This window comes from Macaca fascicularis, chromosome 18 (genome assembly GCF_037993035.2).
Source record: "Macaca fascicularis isolate 582-1 chromosome 18, T2T-MFA8v1.1".
NCBI lineage: Eukaryota > Metazoa > Chordata > Mammalia > Primates > Cercopithecidae > Macaca > Macaca fascicularis.
Window position 1 is genome coordinate 7,809,057 of NC_088392.1, and position 24,490 is coordinate 7,833,546.

A 24,490-nucleotide genomic window follows, 5' to 3' on the forward strand; every position below is an offset into this window, starting at 1 on the left:
AATAAACTAACTGACTTCAGAAGCACAGTCAGACTTATGCTGAGTTATACTGAGGATCATAATTGTAAGAAGAATTGATAAATTTCATAAATTCAGATATCCCTAGAACGTATAGCATAGAAAGGCTAATTAAATAACTACTACAGAGGACAAGAGTTGAATGAGTTTTGGTGTTTCTATTAAGGAGATCCCCTTAGGGAAGCACAGTTTTGTATATAATTTGCATTACATAAATGGGAGTTTCACTATAATAAAACCAAAATGATGCAGAAGACATTTTCAAGATGATTCACATTAGTTTATCCAAATAAAACAAAATTCAGTATAAATCAAAGACGTTTTTATTGCTTAAGCAAAGTACAGGCTCATTATATTTTAACAATGATTTTAAAAACTATATTGCATCTTTTATTTGTTTTCTCCAAATTCTGCTTGTAGTGACTTTAATTTTGCATTTGGTATTCCAGAAGAGCAGATTTTCTGTTCATGCACTTCTATCCATGTATATGTAGTTATGAATCCTGAGTCGTATGCCTAAAAGAATATGAGTCAAAAGTATATATTAAGAATACATAATAAAAAATTCTTATTGCAGAGGGTAACAAGAACAATGCATTTTATCTTTAAAGTAATGTAAGCTGGGCATAGTGGTACACACCTGTAGTCTCAGCTATTAGGAAGGCAGAAGCGGTGAGCTATGATCACATCACTACACTCCAGCCTAGGTGAAAGAGTAAGAACATGTTTCTTTTTTTTTAAAGTAATACATAAGTTTCCTAAGTAAAGTTAAAACCTTTATTTCATAAACATGGATAGGACGGTACTTAGTAAATGCTAGACAAATAAGGTATTAAATTCCAACATATGATTATTTACTAGCTCTTTGTCTATCCACATCTATCATCTATCAGTTATTTATCTTCACATCTATATTTTCATTTATTTGATCCTTTTTCCTGTTTTACAGACCTAAATTATCAGAAAACTATACTTTTTTTAAAAAAAGTAATGTTTACTATTAGTATTCCTATTTAAGTTGGCCTTGGTTGTGCAAAACATATTCAGTGACTGTATAAGAAGTGTATTTTTGTACAGCACACGGACTCTACATGAGTTAACCCAACTGTATAAGTTCATTTTCACACTGCTATAAAGAATACCAGAGACTGGTTAATTTATAAAGAAAAGAGGTTTAATTGACTCAGTTCTGCATGGCTTGGGAGGCCTCAGGAAATGCATAATCATGGCGGAATGTGAAGGGGAAGCAAGGCACGCCTAATATACTAGCAGGAAGGAGACCTCAGGGTAAACTGCCATGCTTAAACCATCAGAACTTGTGAGAACTCCCTCACTATCACGAGAACAGCATCAAGGAAATGGATTCCATGAGCCAATCACCTCCCACCAGGATTCTTCCTCGACATGTGCATGGCGTTTACAATTTGAGCTGAGATTTGAGTGGGGACACAGAGCCAAACCATATCACCAACATTCTCTCATTTCCTTACAAATTTACTCTCTGTTTATTCAATACAGAATTGTATTGAAAAGACATAAAAAAAAATCCTTGATATATGAGCTTTGTTCTTCCCTGGATGACTCTGTCACTTGAAAAATAATTTAGGAGAAATAATAGCAAATAGATATAATAACAAAAGGTAAATATCTACTCACCAAGGTGAGTGTTATGACCAAAGATTTCCATAAATAATGTGTTGGGCATTAGTTTGACCATCACCCAGAATTCTTGAGTCTTCTCTAACATGTACTATAAACTTCTATAGCTGTAATATGTTACAAATATTTTCCCATTTTTAAAGTGGAGACAATTTTCAGATTGTATATAAGGTTTCAAGTGGAATTGCCATGCTGGCTATCTAAATTTTATGAGGAATGCCTCATTGAACTTTGAACATTGTTTTGTGGGGCAAAGGGAGAAAACTGTGTGTGAATATAATAAACTATGTGTTCAGTGTGAGAAAGTATGACTAGTTATATTTTCTTATTTCTGAACTCAACTTGATAGTAACAGAATTACTATTAATAGCAAAACCTAGATATAAAGGCAGTTACCAGACTGGGATACAGGGGTGGTGGGGACAAAATATAGGTATCAGTAAGATATTTTTGATGTTGGAGAACTTGCTTGTGACTCAGGATTGAATGTGGCAAGGACAAAGTACATAAGCACTAACAATAAACTACTATTAAACTACTGGAAGGTTTCTTTGAAACTTCAAGAAAATAATGGCTCTCAGTGAATCTCCTGGAGATGCTGGTTTTGAAGGCATATAGCACCCACAAGATCCATTCTCAGTTCTGCTAATAATCTTTATTTTTTCCCTAGACAGAAACAGAATTTCCCCAGTGAGGACATGCTGAGACTTGAACCTCGTAATTGGTTTAGAATCAATGAAGAGAGGTAAGGTCAGATCTTGAGGACAGCAAGTATATATTATCCTGTATCGCTTTTGCCTTGAGGAGGGGAATTACCGAGTTTGAGAGGAGAGGAGGCTGCTATTCTCTAGCAGGTGTAGATGAGACACTTGTGCTGATCCAAAGGGCTTAGGGGAACCTGAATGTTCAACATTCTCAAGCACAGCCACCCTGGAGTCTCCACCCCAGGTCTTAACGTCCTACTTCTTCCCTATCAGAGTCTGACTTTAATATAGAAACACCAGAGATAAGACATAAACCAGGGCACACTGTTCTATTTTCTATCCCAGTTTTCCACAGGCAAAAGCCTTAGCAATTGTGATGGGATGACATGCCAGGGGCCAGGGCACTGCTGTTCCAATAATCCCCGTTCATAGAATGCCTGCTGTTTACAGGCGGGGAGATGTCCACATCCAGCATCCAGGCAGGGAATCTCCATCCTGGGAACACTTTGGGTACCAATTACCTTTTCCAAGAAAAAAAAAAACAGAAAAACAATGACAAAAACCCCGGGATAAGAATGTAAGTATAGTTATTTCAGAGGTTCTTCCAGAGTATACTAGTAGAGTATCGGGAACTGAGACCAGGACAGGAAGACAGCCATGTAACTCTTTGTTATCAAGCACATCACTACTGCGCAAAACTAGTCCGTCACCCTGCTGGGAACTCTGGAGGCCTGCACTTCATGATGGCACTACGTGATGGGTAAGGGAGACAAAACCCCAGCAGTCATTGTTTGAAGGTTGTTGGCACTTCTCCCTGCGGTGAGGCTGAGCAAAGCGGGCGCCAGCAGCCAGAAGAAGCCCTTAGAAAATGTCTGCAGTTGCAAGTCATTGGAGATCGGGTCAATGGGCCTTGACATAGGCCCAGGAGGGTAATAATGCTGGACACAACACCAGAGTTCAGTGCATTTCATTTTGATTCCAAGGCTATACGAGCTTCTTGAAACAAATGTTATAGTTTTTTCTCTTTTTACAAAATTTTCTGGAACACCTTGCAGGCAAAGTGGATTATCACCTCCTTAGAGGTACAACGTGTCATAAACTTTAGATGTAATATCTTTTTAGATGTAATTTTTTTTTTTTTTTTTTGCCCAGAGACTAATTCATTTGTGTGTTCATCCATTCAGTCAGCCTGCAATCACTCATTTAGGTATTTATTTTGGTGGAGTGAGAGGTAGTGAGCAGAATCAGCAATTCCATTTATTTATGGTTATGGATATATCAATAAACTCTTTTTTTCTTCAGAAATGTTTGCACTCTATAGTTTTTCTAAAAATAATTTTATCCATTTCATCCTGGTTTTCACATTGGTTTACATGCAGGTGCTCATATTCTCTACTCTGTTTTTATCTCTATTTTCTCTGCATTTCATTCTTTGTGTTGTTGGTAGGACTTCTATTTTTTTATTGCTCCTGATCATCTGGATAGAAGTTTATCTGGCTAATTTTTTTTTCAAATAACTGGAATTTACTTTTAATAAATATTCTGTTAGTCTGATTAATTGATTTCTACTAATTTATGCATTTTTCCTTTTTCTTGAGTTGACTATGTTGTTTTATACCAAGTATTAGGCTGTTCTATTAAAAACTGAAAGTTTTCTTCTAAACATTACTTTATAACACGCCACAGATTTAGACATCTGTTGATCATAGATTTAGATATTTGTTATATATGTCATTAAACTACACATAGTAAACTTTCATAATTTCTTATTTGATCTAAGAACCATGTATTAAATAACTGTATTATTGTTGTAAGCATTGTTTAATTTTCAGACATGTGACATTAAGCTGTACTTCGGATATCAGTTTTTAATATTATATCTCATGGGACATATCTGTATGTTAACTCTTTGAACTTATATTTTTTGCCAATAATATATTTATTTTAAATAAATGTTTTATAGGAGTTTAAAATGTGTTTATTTTTGTTGACTTTAAATTCATACTTGTCTAAAATAAACTTTTATTCATAAGTTCTTAATATCTAATTTTAAAATGTTTTAATCAGTCAGTTTCTGAGAAGATTGTGTTAAAAATTTCCAACTACAATTATTACTTAACATAATGTTTGTTATTTTTCACTCTAAAAATAATTTGAGGCTAAACTTTAGCCGTGTATGTATTTGGGACAATTATATCAATTTGACTATTTTTTTTCCCTAATAGTGTACAACGAAATTTTTTTCTTATAGTTGTCTTGCTTTGATGCTATTTGCCTAGTATATAACTGTCATCCCAGTATACTTATTTGACTTGGAAATCTTTTCCCAGTCATATATTTTCAATAAACCTATAAATTGTGTTAAATATATCCTTTACACACATGTTCATGAATTTTATTTTAGTTAATATCTAATCAGAAATATTCTCTTCTCACTGAAACCTTTAACCCATACAGTTTTATGATTATTTCTATCATTTTTTCATGTTTTCTGCCACCATACTTTTATTATTTTTAATTTTATTTTGCTTTTGTGCTTCATTTATTATTATTATCATTATTATTACTGGCATATTCCATTGGACAGGTTGTTTTCTTTAGCCAACATGAACACGTAATATTCTGTTTTATTCTTATAGCAGTTACCTAACTTACATACAGCTATACTAACACTCTTTTTCAATATCTAGTGATATTGAATATCTACCATTTTTATCCAAGCAAGAAAAGAAATTTACAACACATCTCCCTATTTTCTTCCCATCTTACTCCTCATAATATATATCAGTTATTTAGACAATGAATTTTCACAAGACTTTACTCATCTTTACTTCGATATTGCAATATCCTCCTGAAGTCATCATTCTTCTTGCTATAATACATCATCTAAGTATTTTTAAAAATTGAGTATGTTAAAATATCTTTATTTTAAACTTTAAGCAATAGTTTACAGGCATATAAATAAATATTAGGTTAAAAAGTTTTTCTTGCCGGGCGCGGTGGCTCACGCCTGTAATCCCAGCACTTTGGGAGGCCGAGGCGGGCGGATCACAAGGTCAGGAGATCGAGACCACGGTGAAACCCCGTCTCTACTAAAAATACAAAAAATTAGCCGGGCGCGGTTGTGGGCGCCTGTAGTCCCAGCTACTCGGGAGGCTGAGGCAGGAGAATGGCGTGAACCCGGGAGGCGGAGCTTGCAGTGAGCCGAGATCGCGCCACTGCACTCCAGCCTGGGCGACAGAGCGAGACTCCGTCTCAAAAAAAAAAAAAAAAAAAAAAAAAAAAAAAAAAAAAGTTTTTCTTTAACACTTTGACAGTACAGTTCCATTCACTCCGTGCCCAATGTCATTTTTCCAAGACTGCTGTCAGTCTAATTCTTGCTCTTTCCTGAAATAATCTGTTTTTTGCTATTACCATCTTCTTTCTCTCCATAATCTTGAAGAATTTTTCTCTGTCTTCAATTTTATTAAATGTTATTATCGTGATTCTAGTTGTGTATTTTTTGTTCAAAATAGTCTATTTAGTCCTCTATACCTGTTTTTGTTTTGAGGTCTTATGATATTGTATAATTATATTATGAAATATCATTAAGTTGAAATATTCCTTTTCCTTTTTCGTTATTGCTTTACCCTTCTCACTCTGAGATGGCATTATTACAGAACTATCTCACAGAACGTCCCCACTTATAGCCCTTAGCCTTCTCCAGTTTCCTCCACCAACAACATGAATCTTCTGTATCCTACAGAGATTTTCACATTTTTTTGTATTGGTTATTGAGCTTGGCTTTGACACATATGAATCTTTCTTGACTTAGGTTTCTATAAGCATTGCTATATTAAACTATAAAAGACATACGCTTGGTGATGCAGATAGAGACATAAATATAAATATAGGTGTAGACATAGATATCGAAGTAGGTATAGGTACCTGCATAGCTCTAGGTACACTTATAGATATGGGTATTAGCCATCTCTAGGCTTGCATGGAACAGCTTCCATATGCTGCTGTTCACAATAACAAGCAGTACTGACAGTGTTAACAAAACATTGAAATATTTATTTATATATGCTGCCACTGTGCTCAGTGCTTTTGATGTCTTCCCATTTAAACTCTTAAATAGTCCTATGTGTTATTAGGACTGTCTTACAGAGGAGAGCGCATAGGCTGAGAAAGTTTAAGTAATTATTATACACCTTGTAATTGATAGACCTGGTATTCAAACAAAATGTTCTTGACTTCAATGCTTTTAACTTCTACACATCATGGTTTAACATTGTAAAAATCATATTAAGGAACTGTCGCTTTTCTAGGAGGTTATTATTATTCAGCTAGGATATTATATTCCCTTTCTACCCACCTGCTCTCTCTTTATACTGCATGTGTGTCTATAAATGTGTGTGATTCCAGTAAGTCTTTGCAATAACTTGATAATCTCTGCTCTCTCTCATTTTTACCTTCTGCATGCCATGGGATTTCTGATCCCTGTGCAGTTCCCTACAATGAATTTGCTTTATTTTTCCCTGATAATTGCCTTTTTTATATATTATTTTCTTTTTGTTTTGGGATCAACCCTCATAGGGCTTATTACATTTGGCAGTGGCCTCAAGGCACTCACGCTCTGGCTAGAAGTGAGTGACTGGTAACATGCAGAAAGAATGACGGCTTTCCCTTGAACTCAGGTGAAACAATCTAAGCAGTTCCCCCTCCCCCCCATACACACCCCAATAAGGTAGAAAGTCCTGGATGCTGTCCGTTATGCAGTTATCAAAAAAAGTGGCATTACAGAAATCGCTGCACTTCTTTTGGCCTCATTTTCTTCATTTAAAGAATGATAAGATACAGTAAGATCAAGGATTGCAACTGAAATACATACAGAGGCGGGGCAAGTAAGACCTAACAAATCACAACTATATCCTGTGTCCTATTTAGTAAAAACTGGTGTCTTAAGAATGCTGATAGAGATGCAAAACTTCATATTCATGCAAATGAAATGGAAAGTAGTGTGGATATTTCCTTTTTTTTTTTTTTTTTCTTCCTGAGACGAGTCTCACTCTGTTGCCCACGCTGCATTATCTCGGCTCACTGCAACCTCTACCTCCCAGGTTTAAGCGATTTGCCCGCCACAGCCTTCCAAGTAGCTGGGACTACAGGCATGCACCACCACACCCAGCTAATTTTTGTATTTTTAGTAGAGACAGGGTTTTACCATGTTAGCCAGGCTGGTCTTGAACTCCTGACCTCAGGTGATCCACCCACCTCGGCCTCCCAAAGTGCTGGGATTACAGACATGAGCCATTGTGCCTAGCCGGATATTTTCTACATAGTGTCGGGGAGTAGGTGAGGGTGTTGGAAATTGTGGTGAATTAGCGATTGCCTGTGGCTCACACCTGTAATCCCAGCACTTTGGGAAGCCGAGGCAGGTGGATCACCTGAGATCAGGAGTTCAAGACCAGCCTGACCATATGGTGAAACCCCATTTTTTCTAAAAATACAAAAAGTAGTCAGGTGTGGTGGTGCGTGCCAGCTACTTGGGAGGCTGAGGCAGGAGAATCACTGGAACCCGGGAGGTGGAGGTTGCAGTGAGCTGAGATCATGCTGCTGCACTCCAGCCTGGGTTGACAGAGCAAGACTCTGTCTCGAAAAAAAAAAAAAGAAAAAAGATATATATATATATATATATATATATATACCAAAAATTGACTGCACATATCAATTATAAAACTATTTTAGAGAATATTTTAAATAATAATTTACTAAAAAGTAAAAATATATTTTGCCTTAATTTTTGAAAATTATTGTAACTATAACTATTTGGCAAAAATTCTGCTGCTATATATATTACTACTTTCTGAAAATATATTATTTGTAAATTTATCTAATCTAAAACTGAGAACAAAATTATTTTATGTTTCATTTCTTGTCTTGCAAATGTAAATGGAAACATGGTAGGACATTTCCTTGTACCATATTAATTATAACAGAGAATGGACACTCAAAGGAAGAATAGGTAAATCAGGTAGTTAGTATTTTAAAAAAGGAAGATTTTCATTTAACATTTCCCTTTATGCACAAAAGCTTGGTACTCTCCTCAAAATGTATTTAAGTCAGATAAATCCTGGATGTTAAGTCCTACCTTAACATCCAGGTTACTTTCACCAAGCAAATCATGGCTTTTGTTAGTTTCCAAATCCACATAATAAAAAATCATAATAAGATTAAAGTATGTGCTAAACAGTGAAAGCTATTAAGTTCATGTGATGCTATTAACTTATATAATTATGAAAAAAGGCTGGGCGCTGTGGTTCACATCTGTAATCTCAGCACTTTGGGAGGCCAAGGGGGGCTGATCACCTGATGGCAGGAGTTTGAGACCAGCATGGCCAACATGGTAAAACCCTGTTTCTACTAAAAACATAAAAAAAATTAGGCAGGCGTGGAGGCACACACCTATAATCCCAGCTACTCTGGAGGCTGAGGCAGGCTTGAACCCAGGGGGCTGAGGCTGCAGTGAGCTGAGATCGTGCCACCTCATTCCAGCCTGAGCAACAGGGCGAGACTTCAAAACACACACACACACAGTATGTCTAACTCATAAGAGACTTTCACATATCTGATTTAGCACACTGAAATAACATTTTGTTTGTACTTATTAATGGTTATTTTGACATGGAATATGTAGATTTACCCTTTAGTTTAGCTTTCTGTTTTCCAAATATGCCGTCCTCCAGGAATGGAAACTTGTTTTTTTCCCTGAAATAGCAGTGAGTGGACTTTGTGGTACAATACTTATAGTACAAAGGTGGCTTCTGTACGGAGCCTTTACACTTTTAATCTTGGGGTATATCTTCATAAATGTTCCTGAAGTTTATATTGATTTATAGAGGATGATCTTATAATCAGTCAAGTGATTATAAAAATTATTTATATACACTGCAAAGTAAACGTCACTTCGAAGTAAATATCATACACTGCGAAGTAAATATCAATCAAAATGAAAATAATTTTTTTCTGAAATTTTGATACGGACTGATGGATCATGTATGTGAAAGTGCTATTAAATAACTGGTTAAGGAAGTGCTATGAAAGTTCTTTCCCACAAGAGGCTAATATTCTTGTGCTGTCTAAGAATACAACATATTTGTACTTCTAACAAAACCATATTTTATTTGTCCCTAGTGGTGATCATAAAATGTCCTGCTTGGTTTAAATGTAAGATTTCAGAGATTTTGACATGCCTTCTATTTCATGGAGACTTTCTTTTTTTCTTTCTTTTTTTTTTTTTTTTGAGACGGAGTCTTGCTCTGTGGCCCAGGCTGGAGTGCAGTGGCGCGATCTTGGTTTACTGTAAGCTCCGCCTCCCGGGTTCACGCCATTCTCCTGCCTCAGCCTCCCGAGTAACTGGGACTACAGGGGCCGCCACCACGCCCGGCAGATTTTTCGTATTTTTTTAGTAGAGACGGGGTTTCACCGTGTTAGCCAGGATGGTCTCGATCTCCTGACTTTGTGATCCACCCGCCTCGGCCTCCCCAAGTGCTGGGATTACAGGCGTGAGCCACCGCGCCCGGCCGGAGACTTTCTATGTGTTAGGATACACCTATAGATTGCTGAAGAGCTTCTTCAATATTGCTTAAAACCAGCTTCATGTAAGAGTATTTCAGATAATTTTCAAAAAACATTCCTATAATTACCAGCAAATTACTTGTTTTTGAGAAACTATATTATGACATATATTTTTAAATACAAAAACCTTTACACTTCATAATCATGTAGTTATGCAAAAATCAAAAAATATTATTATAATATGGATGTGTCAGTAGCACTACTATATTTGAGTTATTTTTTGTAGCATCACCTCTTTCACTGATAGACAACTTTTAAGATATGCTAGTACTGGAGCTTAATTAACAAAGGAGCCCTGGTAGACCTGTAGTTTTATTTTTTTCTATAGAGAAGTACACATATGTAGACAAATACTATGTGCATTTGAATTGGAATGGCATGTATCCTACACTAATTCTTTTTAGGATTTTGGAAGTCCTTCTAATCTTTCATTGTTAGGAAGGTGCAAGCTAAAAAATAAAACCAACTTACTAATGACACCTTCTTTGGGTTCAAGTGGCTTTAATTCTGCACCATCTTCTATAGTAGTCACTATTTCAATGTTAACCTTGGGGAACTGCGACAAAGCACCGTCTTCCAGGACGGCGCACTCAACTCACAAAAGCTATCAGTTTATATGCTCTCCCTTTCAAAATAACGACATCTTGTAATTTGACCATATGTGTGCACAACCTTTTCTTGGAGAAACTGAACTTTTCCCATATGTTGGTTTTTCTCAGAAAGAAAAATCTTATGGGTCCCTATTAGGGAGGTAGCATTACTCAGCAAGTGCGGATTCTGGAACTTAAAAATGAGAAGGCAGCTTGCCAAGTAAACAGGATGTGGTGGATGGCGAAGAGTGTGTATGGGTGTGTATGAAGAAAAATGAATGGAATCATCAATAACAGTGCTGCACCTGCAGCCTGGGAGGAGTAGGGTAGTGCAGCAAGGGCCGCAGCATCTGTTTTGGCCCAGTCTCTTGGTTGATTATCAGAGCACCTGAGCCGGCCAGGCCTCTTGCCTGTCCTAGGTCCAGAATGTGCACACTCACTCCCTCAGCACTGAGGTTTCAGCAAAATTTCATGCCTCAGCCCCAGGCATTGCCCAAGAAAGCACTGGACATTAAAAAGATCAGCGGGAAGCCAGAGGATCCCTTTTGGCCAGGAAAACAGCCTGGGTAACATGGCTAGACCCCCTCTCTAAAAAATATATAAAATAAAATAATTAGCCAGGCATGATGGCCTGGGCATGTAGTCCCAGTTACTTCAGAGGCTGAGGTGGGAAGCTCAGTTGAGCCCAGGAAGTTGAGGCTGCAGCAAGCTGTGATCCAGCCACTGCGCTCCAGCCTTTAATTCAAAAGAAAAAAAAGAAAGAAAATAGAGGCCACTTCAAATACACGCGTGGAGAAAAGGTTAGGACACTTTCACCTTCCCTATGATTTCCTTCTAATTTCCTGTCTCCTGATAAAAGGACTACCTGTCTAGCAAGGTAGCCACTTCCTTGGCAGGTTACAAAATCTGTGTCCTGGGAAACTGATATGGGCAAAGAGAGCAGAGGAGGGTAGGTGAATGAGTGCATTTATCGTAAAACCAAGTTTTTTTTTTTTTTGTCTGCCTTCAAACTGTGATTGAGAAATGCAGTAACTCTCTCTAAATAATTTTAAATGTTGCCACTTCGTAGAACTGCGTCATTTTCACGAATAACGCATATTTTGGATGTAAAGAAAGTACTATCCAACCATAAGGAAGATTCCAATATTCAACTGTCAACTCTTGTGACTGGTCCTTTTGCAAGACCCCCACCCTCTCCTCTACAGAGGTGCATTTTCCAGGCATTCTGTCATCTGCATATCCCTCTGTGAAGCGGCCTCACTGATCTTTGAACGCTTTTGCTTCCTTAAGGCTGGAGAATTTCTTCCTCAAGTCCAGGACCAACATTGCCCACCACCTCACCCCGCGCTGGCACGAGCACCTCACGTGGGTCACAGGACTGCCGCGGGACCTTCTGCTGTTTCCCCTAGATCCTTTTACAAGTAGGTGCGTGAGCGGATACTCCCCAATCTCCCTTTATCCGCTCACCTCTCGCCCTTTGCTCAAGCTTGCAGCTTCCCTCACAGGCCTCCAACTCTGCTGGACTTGGCGTATTCAGAGGCGCGCAGCCTCTGTCCTCTTCCCTCTCTCCCCCATTTCTTCTGTCCCCCCCACCTTCTCTCTTTTCTCCTCTCCCCACTCTCTTCTGTCCCCTCCTTCTCTCTCCTGTCTCTTTTCTCTCCCTGCTCTTTTCCCTTTCCTCTCTCTCCTTTCTTTCTCTCTCCCTTCTCCCTCTGTCCTCTCTTCCCCTTTCTCTATCTCTTACTCGGTCCATGTCTTCCCCCTTCTCTCACCTCTCTCTCTTCATGTCTCCATCTCGCTCCACTCCCGGGTTGACCCATGACCCACCTTTCATTAAACGGATGCACAACACACGCGCGCGCTTATATGCGCGCGCACACACAAACACACCAACCCCTCTGCTCACTTTACCCCACCCTGGAAATCGAGGAACCAGCAGCTCGGTGTGGTGGTAGGAGGCCTGGGGGCGCGTATGAATCTCTGAATCCCTTCCAGACTTGGGGGTCACCTCATCGTCCCTCATCCCAACTTACTGGCAAGAGACCTGCACCCGCTCACAGCCGCTGCGCTAGGCGTGGGCAGGACCGCGACGAGCACCCCACGTCCCGCGCGCACGTGGGCGCCCCAGCAGCAGGTGCCGGGAAGCCGAGGCCGGGCCAGAGCAGGGAGGCAGCGCCCCAGCCTCGAGCGCTCACCGGACTCTTCTCGTGGCCCTTTCTCCTTTTCTCGGCCTTTCGGGGCCACCCTAGTCTTCACAGCTCAGCGTCTGCTACTGACCCCCCGCCCCCCGGCGACCCCGCCATTGCCATTAGCTCTTCCTACCACGGCTTCTTCCCGCCACAGTCCTCAACCCGAGCCCCAGCCGCGGCGCGGGTGTGCGTGACCGGACGGGATGGCCTCCGTAGTCCCGGGGTCCGGCGAGCTCGGCTGTGGTCTGCGTGGGCCGCGTCCGCAGAGGCCGAGGAAGGAGGGCGGGACGGAGCCGGGAAAGGGAGGAGGTGCCGTTGCGGCGCCCAGGGAGGGACTCCCCGCACCCCCGCACGCTCCAGCCCTTCCCGGAGCTGCCTGGCGGTTGCAGTTATTTCGTATTCATTGATTCGCATTGTACAAGCCCGGGCTCTTCCGGTGCTGTTTCCTCGCAACTCTTGTCTCTCAGACTTCAACGCGCCGCGCGCGCCTGCAGGGGGAAGTGGCGCGAGGGAACGGGGGTCCGTGTGTGCCTTGGGGTGGTTTTAAACACCTCGAGGTGGGGGGGTTAATTGCAAGAAACACGCGTCTTTGCAGGAGCAATTTGGTGGGGGGCACTCGGCATCAGGCCCGGTGCTCAGCCGCGAAACTTTTACCGCCGCCTTTCCCTGGGGCGCGCCCCTGCCGTGTCTCCCAAGCTGAGCGCGGAGTCCGCGGCGAAACCTGCGTCCGGGGGAGAGAAGGAGGAGGGGGGCGCCCAGTTCCTTTACGCGGAGGGAAAACAAGGGGTGGGAGGCACAGAGCCCGCAAGGTCTAACCTTTAAAAAGTGAAACACCAAACCCCACAAGGGATTTTCACACGAAGGCCTCTCCAGCTTCCACGCCTTCCGTCCGGCACGAGGATCCGGCTCGGGATTTGCGGCTGCATCCTCTCTCTGCGCCCTGGCGGGCCGAGCCGCGGATCCCAGCCGGGTCCTCACCCCCTCCCCGCCCCTCCCCCAGATCCGCGCGGTTGGGATGTCCTTGCTGCCGCCGCCGCGGCCCCATTCCGCCGCGCACCAGCCCCGGGGCGCCGGCTGCGCGCAGCGTCGCTATCCCACCCAGACTCCGGGCTTCCAGGAGGGTCTCGGAGCCCCAAGCCATGACTAAGGCGCCCATTTGGTAACTCTGCCCTCTTCCGGCTCCTTCCTCCTCCCTCCCTTCCCCGCCCCCCCTCCCCGCCACCCCGCTCCCCTGCACCGCCCTCCAGCCCGCCTCCCAGACGCCCACCCGCCCGCTCCTCTTTCCGCAAGATCGCAGAGGTGGCGCGCAGCCCGGCGAGCAGATGACGGACCCCTTCCTCCTGCCTTCAATGCCTCAGCGGAAGATCCCCAAGGGCTGGAGCGAGGAGCGCTGCCGCTGGACATCCTCCCGGGGAGGCTGCTCCGACCTGCTGCGCGGCGCGTCTGAGACTGGGGACTGAGCCATCCCTGCCGCCGCCGCCGCCCGCTCCGTCGCTGCCGTCGGTCTGGACTGGCCCCCACCTCGCTGCGCCCGCTCCCCGGCACCGGCTCGGGGGCGTCCCGGGGCTCGCCCCGCGCTCGCCGCCTGCCTCGCGCCGCGTCCTCCCGACCCTGCGGCGGCGACGATGCCCGGGAGGAGGGTCCTGACGGCGGCGGCGCGGATGGTGGCGGCCGGCGCCCGGGTGTGATGCGAGCGTCACGGTGGGGATGCTGCTGGCTGCGCGGCGCTGAGGGCCAGCGAGAGCGAGAGCCCGCCCGGGGCGGAGGACGGACTCATCCGGATCTGGCTGCAGCGTGGGCTCCGAGCTCCCCCTTCCTTTTGGTCTCCCTCTCGGGCCCCCTTTATTTCGTTCTTGCTTTGCGTCTTTAACACCTCTCGACCCTGTCCTCCCCCCGCCACTGGAAGTCTTCCCGTCTCTAAATGGAATTAGTGGAGCCCGGAGCCTCTGGTGTAACGCACAGACATGATCCATGGGCGCAGCGTGCTTCACAGTGAGTACCCTGCCCGCCGCGCCCGTGCGCTCCCGGAGCCAGCCCTCCCGCCCCTTTCCAGCGGCCGAACGCGCAGGAAAAGCCTCTGCGCTGCGCTCCGGCGGACCCTGCAGTCCCGCGCGGGTTGGGGCCGACGTAAACTTTCTGTATTGCAGCATCGTGGAACCGGGCGTGGGGGCGGCGCGCGGTCAGCCGTCGCGCGATCCCACAACCTGCCGGGGAGAACGGGCTTTCGGTGCGCAGGAACCCCCCGGGGGTGGAGAATAGCGTGCAGTTCAGGGATGGACACGTGCGGCAGAGATTGGCCCAAGCGAGGGCGCAGGTGGAAAGCGGGAGAGCGCGGACGATACCTAGTGGGGTGAAAGGAGTCTTCCTCTTCCAGGGGCTCCCGGAGCTCGGAGGGCCCCTGTTCGCAGTCCGGGAGGTAGCAGAAGGCACACCTGAAGCCGGCGCTGGAGGGAAGGGCCAGGGTCAGCCTCCACCCCTTTCCGCCCGGAGACCGCTGATGTCGCTTTATGGGTGTGTGGTAACGCGGGCAGTGTAGGGGTGGGAAGGAATGAGAGGAAAATAGTACCACCAGTCATCGAGTAAAAGGCAGTATAAGAAAATGTGTGGTGGAAATTTATCATTACTAAGCAAAGATGAGAGTGTTGATCGCGAGCCACGCAGTTAAGAGAGGGCTTTGCTGATGAGTTAAACACAGTACATGGTCTGTAATGTGATTTCACCGAAACAGGAAGAGCGGAGTAAACAAATACATATCCTGATGCCGAAGGATGTGTCCCTGTGTGTTCTGGGTGTGAGCAGAAGCACGACAAATTAAATTGATTTTTTTCCCCTGTGGAAACACACAGTAACAGCAGCAGCCAGTGCCTTAATTTCAAATGCAAATGAACTGACTAGAGCATAAAGTAACACACAGTTTCTAATATTTTAAATATTAATATCAAGACCTAGATACCTTTCTTATAATAATGTTTAAGTATAAATGTATAAGCCTGTGATGAGCTTTAATTCAGGAAATATTTGTGAATTGTGCTCTCCCCCCAATTCATTTTAAGTGAAAATATGAAAACATATACCTTTTATGTCATTGGACAACAAAATGAATAAGAAAAATAAAATAGAAAAATCAAATTATGAAGACTAGCTTACTTACTATTTTGCTAGTGTTTCATCTTGTAAAAATGTTGATTAGATCAAGAATATGGAAGTAAAACAAGTTTAGATTATAACGGCATTGCAGATTCACTGTTAAGTTACAGATCAGAGTCTCTTTGACACTGGAAACCTGACTCAATATAATGCTTTTGAAAATCACCTTTCTCAAATTAATAATCAATTTCTATAGATTGATTTGGTATTAAATCAAGTTAAAGTTAGAAGAGATTAATTTCACAGCTTAGAAAGTGCTGAGGGATGGGGTTACTTGGAGGTTCAGAACATTTTTGTAGGCAACATTCTAGTAATGCTGCTTAATGCCCACAATCCACATTAATCTGTTTCTTGCTTGTTCCCCTCCCCCCCAGCCTGTAGGATTTGTCTAAGTATTTATTTTCTAAAATACAGCCACACTGCAGTGTGTCAGGAACAGTCATGGAGCTGTTCTCATCGTTTGCCTCTCCTTTTCCTCCTTTTTACCTTCTGGCCCCTCTCTTCCTTCAGAGATGCTAGCAGAGCCATTCCCTAAGGGCAGTTTAGATACAGTCTGACTCCTGAAGTCCCACTGTACTGTGTGTGACATGAATAAATTGTCATGTTGCCTTTAGAGTGAATGATGTATTTGCCTTAGGAGTTTGGGTCTCATCCATTCTTAACTTGCATTACTTCCTTAAGGGAGTCCCAAGGTTTCCTGATTTGTACATTTCAAATTGGTTTTTGCAAGTTCTGAATCAACTTCTAACAGTTAACAATGATACAGTTAATCAGCTTTGATATTTTGTCGTGAAATTATGTTAAGTTTTTATGGGATTTGATCATTTCAGTGTATTTTAACTCCAATTTTTCTTTTCTGTTTCAGTTGTAGCAAGTTTAATCATCCTCCATTTGTCTGGGGCAACCAAGAAAGGAACAGGTGTGTTTACTTAGAAAAATCTAGTGGAAGACCTCGAATTATTTTGTATTTTCCTATTATCCTTCTACTCTTAATATTCCAGAATATCTGAACCTGCTATAATGTGTATAATTGATTGGTTTGGCTAAGACAACATGTAAAAATTAATTTACTAATGGATATTATAAGAATGTCCTCTCTATTTTTAGTATAATAGAAAAATTGGATGATGGCTCTTTTAAAAACATTTTTTTTTAAAACAGAAAAGCAAACCACCTCAGAAACACAGAAGTCAGTGCAGTGTGGAACTTGGACAAAACATGCAGAGGGAGGTATCTTTACCTCTCCCAACTATCCCAGCAAGTATCCCCCTGACCGGGAATGCATCTACATCATAGAAGGTAAGGGGAGGCAGTGCCAGAGTTAAGAGAGCACTAAGCCAAAACCTGGCCATCTCTCTGCTTTGGATGAAGAATATGCGTATAGGCATTACAAAATTGATTTGGAGATCATGCGCAAAAATATCTCTGAGTGAATCAAATAACTGTAAAATCTGGAATCAGGCTAATTATTGAAATTCTTAGTAATGGGTTATGAACAAGCAAATTCGGTGCAATAAAAACAAATGAACAACTTAAGAGTTTATTTTGCAGTTGGCTTAATTGATTTAGAGTTCTAATGCCATAGAATAGATGCATAGTTGGCACAATATTAACTAATGTGTAAGTTTGAGAAACTAGTATTTTTTTTAGCTCAACAATTAGTAGAATAACCTGCATGTTACATTTTCTTTAATATTATAAAGTACAAAAATCATATTAATGTCAAAGATCAATCTATAATCACATTTTCTAAACACCGGTCTGAAAGATAGTTACCTTATTTATGTTAACAAGTAACATCTCATTTTAAAGTCAAGGTCGGGATTGTAAATTATGACACTTTCTTTCGTGACTTTTTTCCAACATGAAAGATAAAAGGTGTTGGAAAGAGACTCCTCTTTGAACATTTCCCATTTACACTAACCTTGTAAACATCTTTTTTTTTTTTTTTTTTTTTTGAGACGGAGCGAGAGTCTCCTGATTTCCAGCGATTCTCCTGCCTCAGCCTCCTGAGTAGCTGGGATTACAGGCATACGCCACCATGCCTGGCTAATTTTTGCATTTTTGGCAGAAAGGGTGTTTTACCATGTTGGCCAGGCTGATCTTGAACTCTTGACCTCAAGTGACCTACCCACCTTGGCCTCCCAAAGTGCTGGGATTACAGGTGTGAACCGTGGCTCCCTGCCAACACCTCTCTCTGAAGTACAGCTTTTAAAATGTAGAAGCATTTCATCTGGTGATGGAAGTTTTCAGTATTCCAACTGTTAGTACCTAATAGCCTAAAACTTGGAAGCACCCCCCTCCACACACACACACACACACACACACACACACACACACACACACGCACAGGCCAAACTGTCTTAATGTAAAGATATATGCTCTATTATAAATGGGGACACATTCATTTGATAGAGTTTTCAAAGGAGCAGACTTTCTGTTTACCTAATTTTAAGAATCTCTATTTAGAAATGATTATTTTTGTTGGTAATTATTGGGCCAAAGACCTTCCCCCACCCTTAGTACTTGAAGTTGAACTTTCAGGAAATAGAAACCACACTGTAAGAAAGTAAAACAATAAGCTCTGCTATTAAAAGGATAACACTGAAAACCTAAGGTCTGGCAGTGCAAATTCCTTTTACGACTGATAGAAAAGGTACTTGCTACTTGTCTCATAGGACCTAACAATATTCTCTGGGGACTATGTCCGTTTCCCTAAACAATCTGTAGGGGCCCCAGGATTAGCACAAAATAGTTACAACAGGGAAGCCAAAGAGAAGAAAACCGGGAAGAAGAGATGCTCACCTTGGTTTCTGAAGAAATTCCAGGGAAGGCATCATTCTCTATATAGAGTAGCGTGTGCGGAAATTCAGAGCTGTGATATGGTTGGGGACCTGCGTGGTGTATCCTAGGGCTTCAGTAGAATCTGAGGAAAATACAGCGGGAGGGTGAAGAGGGAGACAGTCTCAGACAAAGGGGTACCTGGAGTATTCCTTCTGTCCCCACTGGATAAAATCTTGGACATTGTGTTGGAGACAGTGAGGTAATTTAATACAGTGAAGTAATTTAAGTTGAGGAATAATGTGAGATTTTGATGAAGAAGTAACTGAAGGAAAAGAACATAAACTAAGAAACAATTGGAAAGTCCAAGTAAATCATAGTAAATGCTTATACTAAAGAAGTGGCATCAGTGATGGAGTACATGAAAGAACTGAGAGGTACTTAAGAAACTGGATCGGCCAGATGCGGTGGCTCAGGCCTGTAATCCCAGCACTTTCGGAGAACGACGAGGGCGGGTCACGAGGTCAGGTGACAGGAGACCATCCTGGCCAATATGGTGAAACCCCATCTCTACTAAAAATACCAAAAAAATTAGCCAGGCGTGGTGGCGGCGCCTGTAGTCCCAGCTACTCGGGAGGCTGAGGCAGGAGAATGGCGTGAGCCCGGGAGGCGGAGCTTGCAGTGAGCTGAGATCTGGCCACTGCACTCCAGCCTGGGCGACAGAGCGAGACTCCGTCTCAAAAACAAAAAAAGAAAGAAAAAAAACTGGATCATGAGTGGCTGGATCAAGGGATTACAGAATATGGTATCCTGGGACTGTTCTAATGTTTGTTGCTCGATGACTTGTTAGATAGACGGAATTGCCATCCCAGAAAAAAAATGTAGACGGAAAAAATTGGTTTAAAGGAAAAATAATATGTTTAGTTTGTGCTTGTGGAGATATTCCACAAAAAAATTGGGTACATGTAGCTCTAGCTCAGTGGAGAGATAGATGTGTGCTGAAAATGTATTTGTATATGTCAGAAATATAGATATTGTTGTTGAGGTTGTTAATATGAATAAAATTATCCAAGAGAGTATTTGGAGAACTATTTTTCAACTGCTTTTAAAAATGCAGCTTCCTGGGCCTTTCCCCAGGAATTCTGATTTAATTGACCTTAGATAGAGCCCCAGGCATCATTATATTGTAGTAACATTCCATTGGAATGCCCGTGGCAACCTGATGTCTTCATCTAAAATGAGAGAAAATAAGATGTAGAATACATTCTCCGGAAAATAACATGTAAGAGATGGACAGAGTATGGGAAAAAAGTAATAGAATGAGTAGGAGAAGCCAGAGAGTTAAGCAGGAGAGTCAGGTGCCCAATGCCACAGCAGCCAGAGCGGACAGGGTCTTGAGAAGCAGGGAGTAGTCAAAGTGCCGGTTGTCACTGCAAAGAAAAATAGGTGAAAAACAGAAATGCATGTGCTACGTGAAGCAGTTAAGAGTTTGTTAGTAACAGTGATGAGCACTCCCATTGGCATAGTGGAGACGGGTGTTTTTTTCTCTTTTAAAGGGGGCCAATTGCACATATTTAATTCTAAAATGAATATTCTGTAGAGAAAGGTAAATTTAAAACAGAAGAGAAAGAGGGATACATAATTAGTCAGATTTCTAGAGGTATGACCGATTGGGATGAAGAATACAGGTGAGGTCTCAGTCACGAACGAGAGGATTCCTTTATGAATGTCAGGTGGCCAAAAATTCCCTCAAAATGGAGGAAATATTCTGTAGATACGTGCACTCTCCAGGTGAAAGTACTCATAGTTCTCAGTGCGTCTGAAGATTCTCAGAGTGGTTGAGACCTCTCTTGAACTAACCTCAGTGTTAGATCAAACATAACTTACAGAAACGTTAAAAGGAAAGGCAGCTGTGAAAAAAATTCTTGAAGGTGAAGCAAATAGAAGTTGAGAGAGTTAGACTTAGATAGCTTCAAATCGTTTCTGTGTGCCATAATCAACTCATTTTTAAATCTATCACAGTAAGTACGTGGCAAACTTAGTTTTAAAAAGTGATTTCACTGCCTTCTAAAATTCAGCTATGTAGGTTTCATTTCCGGGTGTGTGTCATTAACTTCAACATGCTGGCCCAAAAGAAAATAAATTGTCCACATATAATGTTGCCTGCCAAAAGCATAATGGCAGAATGTTTCCTGAGGAACATTGAGAGGTTGACTCAGCCACAGAACTTACAAAATAACAAGAATGAAGGTATGGATAAGTGAATTCGTGTTAGATGGCCGTTATTTCTTAGTAGGGGAAATTGGTGAGTGCGTGTTGACAGATGACAGAGTTCTAAGTAAATTAGCTAAGGACTGTCTTCATTGCTCTATCTTTCCCTAGCCATACATTATTTAAATTAACCTACAATCTGAAGTAGTTTGTTTCATCATAAAACTTGTTATACTGATTTATTGTGAAATAAACTGGTAGATACATACTACAGGATGATAATGGATGCAAGTGCTATACTTAGTACTGATACGTAGATGGGTCTAACTTTCAGTATTTGCCTTTTTGTTTTAAGGCTAACACTTTAAGCATAAAACACGGTTAGTCATTTCTTTGGGTACTTTCAAATTTAAAAAAACAAAACAAAAAAACACGTCATTGAAACTCCCTCAAATCTGTCATTATCATGGTTACTCATTTGTTGACTTTTTTGATACATTTTAGTGATGGATAAAATATTTTTCTTGCAGGAGTTATACATGTCTCTTTTCAATGTGGGAGTCTGAAACTTTTTTAGAAATTAAAGATTATTCATAAAATAATTCATTTTAAAAATGAATTGTCCTTAAACTGTTGATCGTTAATTTTATACCTGGGGAGCATCAGAGTTACATTTTATTCTGTAGGTCTCCAATTTCCAACTTATATCATTGTCTCAATATTAGATAAATTTTTGAAAACCGTACATACCAGAGTTCACTTTTTAGGTCATCATGGATGATGTTCAGTGTATATTTAAGAAGCAGTGGGGTGTGGACAGCCACTATTTGGCATGGTTGCTGACTGTAGAGGGAGCAGGCCCCGCTGTGCTAAGTCTTAACTTTCAAGTATCTAGAGGGGCTTAGTGCCTGAAAAGGGCCAAGTAGCAGGGAAGCACTCAGAGGGCTTCAGGCAACAGCTGTGTACTAACCAGGATACATACATGCTGATGTTTCAGCAAACTTTATGGCCATTCTGGAGTATCCTGGCTGAATGTAAGTCTGAGATGCCAGAATTTTGGACTGTTTTGGACATATCAGGGGAAGAATGAAAGAACATTAGCAAAAACATTCATGTGGTGCTGTGTAGAGTTGCCAACCCTGTAAAGCTTTCCCCGACTCTTTAGAGAGCTGTAAAAACATTTATGAATCTACGCTTATTTATAATTCACTCAAAGATGTTTTTATGGGAAATTTTCGATGACAAGTACTATGCTAAGCGCTGAGAAAGAAGGTGAGTGAGATACGGTTCTTGTCTTTCAAGATCAGATTTAGAGAGGAGGCTTCTTTAAAGTAAGTCTTTCCTGTGGAAAGAGAAGATAATAGTGGGTATGTAGATATTCAAGAACGTAAGAAAATCCATGAAAGTGTGAAGGAGCATACTTTCCTGGAAGACAAGACGTGTTTGAAGTGGTCTGAGCTCAGGCTCTCTGTGAGGGGATAGGGTCCTGGAAGCAGGATATTCTTAACAGATTATGCTTGTCGAATGCATTGATCATGGTCCAGCTGCTGAGGTTTAAACCTGAGAGGGATGTGATCAGGTTTGTGTTGTAGAAAAATTACTCTTAATATCTTTGTACATGCACCTGGATCTGATCTGGACACATGACTGGGATTATTTGAATGATTATATTTAATGTAAGTCTATGCCAAACAATTTCTCAAGTGATTTGTGACCTTAAACCTGAGTATTCCCGGAAATACGAGAAAAGAGACAGAAAAGTGTCCCCTGACCTTCTAGCTCCGAGTTAACAGCCTTTCATAAAAATAGTGTGCTTTGTGAGTCCTGCACAAAACATCAAAATGGTCGTCTCGTATCGGAATATTTTATGCAACAACATCGGTTTTAAGGTTCACTCCTTAGACAATTTTTTGAAAATTGTATCCCGTAGAATAGTATCCTATGCTTTCTTTATATTTCCATGCATATCATCCATAAGGTTTGAGAGAAGATGTATAGATAACATCTGAAATAGAATCAGAAAATAGCAACCTGAAGATATAAGAAATGGCCTCCCAGAAACAATCTTTCTTCTTTACAGCTGCTCCAAGACAGTGCATTGAACTTTACTTTGATGAAAAGTACTCTATTGAACCATCTTGGGAGTGCAAATTTGATCATATTGAAGTTCGTGATGGACCTTTTGGCTTTTCTCCAATAATTGGACGTTTCTGTGGACAACAAAATCCACCTGTAATAAAATCCAGTGGAAGATTTCTATGGATTAAATTTTTTGCTGATGGAGAGCTGGAATCTATGGGATTTTCAGCTCGATACAATTTCACACCTGGTAAGTAAGTACTTTAAAAAAAACTGTTTCTTTTTCTTCCTCATTTTTCTGTCTTCATAGTACAAAATCTTTTGTAAGACAACATTATACTTTTTCAAAGAATGTTCCAGTTCTATTTAAAACCAAACCTACAGTGCTTTTTCTTTTCACTACATAAATTCTGAAAGAAAAAGATGTTTTCCTTAAAACAGCCTATACTAGAGGTAAAGAGTAGTGACTCAAGACTCTAAATGGGCATCAGCAACCCCAGCAAATGGATGGGCTTTGTTATGATGGAATGTGTAATTGGAGAGACAGTCTGTGATAAGGAAACTCATTATACATAGGAGCTCAATAAGCTTGAAAAGGCAATTGTCGTATTAGAAAATATATCCACCAAAATGATCTTTGGGGAACCTGAATCAGAAGTTCATTTGTTCTGAAGATTACCATGTTTCAGTTAAATCGATCATACTTTACCAAGTAGTCTACTCTCTTTTCAGAAAAGCAAATTCTTAAGAGTTTTGATGAAAGGAAAACTCAGACCTGTAGCAGCCGAATACTCATTTACAAGGTCTTGCAGAAATTGTGTGCAATTATCAAATTATGCAATCTATCTCAGTTTTCCTTTTAACTTGCTGGAATTAAAAAGGGGGCTGTGATATTGACTGGCTCACTTAAGAGTTATCATTCATTACAATAAAAATTGGTTATCACATTTTTTCACTGCAAGAGCACTACATGCATTAATTTAAATGGAAAAATGATTCAAACTACATAAAGCCCATTTTTTATTTAATGTTTTTTCATTTTGTATGTATTGTTTTATTTAAGTTAGGCAATAGGATAATTTGAAATATATGTAAAGTTTGTTGAAGTTTGTATTCCGTGTTAAAGAAGTAACACCTAAATAGGGCTTTGATACTCAGTTAAAAAACTAAAATTTTAAAAATTATTAATATAAGTTTAATGATGACTTTCATTATGACATTATGGTGTATGTTAAATCAAGTATTAACTGTGGTGTATATATCAGCTTTAAGCATTAGGAATGTTTTTAATAGTGTCACTAAAGGATTGTGGTTTTAATTATGCTTTGCTGATAATGGATTACTCACAGAAATCATGGGTATTTCATGTGTAAAATCGAACTAATCTGAAGTATTCCCAAAAGGTACAAATGTTAGCTTAATTTGTTTGTCACATTATTAATGCTAGAGTTGTAAATGGAAAGGTAGGTATTTTTTTCTTAACTGATCATTT

The 24,490-nt window shown here is 41.1% G+C and overlaps 3 protein-coding genes across 13 annotated transcripts in view; 1 reads left to right on the plus strand and 2 right to left on the minus strand.

Moving 5' to 3' along the window:
• The window catches only part of LOC135968201 (uncharacterized), a 28,816-nt gene extending 13,805 nt beyond the window's left edge, over positions 1-15,011 (minus strand). The window contains exon 1 of the mRNA XM_074022505.1: positions 14,112-15,011. Within this exon, the coding sequence (XP_073878606.1) occupies positions 14,127-14,930 (804 nt within the window). The 5' untranslated portion in view covers positions 14,931-15,011 and the 3' untranslated portion in view covers positions 14,112-14,126. The remainder of the gene's footprint in view (positions 1-14,111) is intronic.
• Positions 324-13,947, minus strand: NETO1-DT (NETO1 divergent transcript). The gene is made up of 3 exons (XM_074022506.1): positions 13,597-13,947; positions 659-721; positions 324-534 (listed from the first exon to the last, which is right to left on the minus strand). The coding sequence occupies exon 1, from the start codon at positions 13,934-13,936 to the stop codon at positions 13,634-13,636; it is 303 nt and encodes a 100-aa protein (XP_073878607.1). The 5' UTR covers positions 13,937-13,947; the 3' UTR covers positions 324-534; positions 659-721; positions 13,597-13,633.
• NETO1 (neuropilin and tolloid like 1) overlaps positions 14,074-24,490 on the plus strand; it is a 127,012-nt gene continuing 116,595 nt past the window's right edge. For 10 of the 11 annotated variants that reach the window (XR_010582791.1, XR_012427138.1, XM_005586457.4 and 7 more), the window contains exons 1-4: positions 14,074-14,772; positions 16,793-16,846; positions 17,089-17,226; positions 23,000-23,248. Coding sequence is in view for 9 of the 11 variants with exons in the window: in XM_005586457.4 (XP_005586514.1) it covers positions 14,745-14,772; positions 16,793-16,846; positions 17,089-17,226; positions 23,000-23,248 (469 nt within the window). In the remaining 2 variants the exon portion in view is untranslated. Of the gene's footprint in view, positions 14,773-15,124; positions 15,292-16,792; positions 16,847-17,088; positions 17,227-22,999; positions 23,249-24,490 lie in introns of those variants that run through there. The other variant, XM_015439582.4, reaches the window with a different exon arrangement.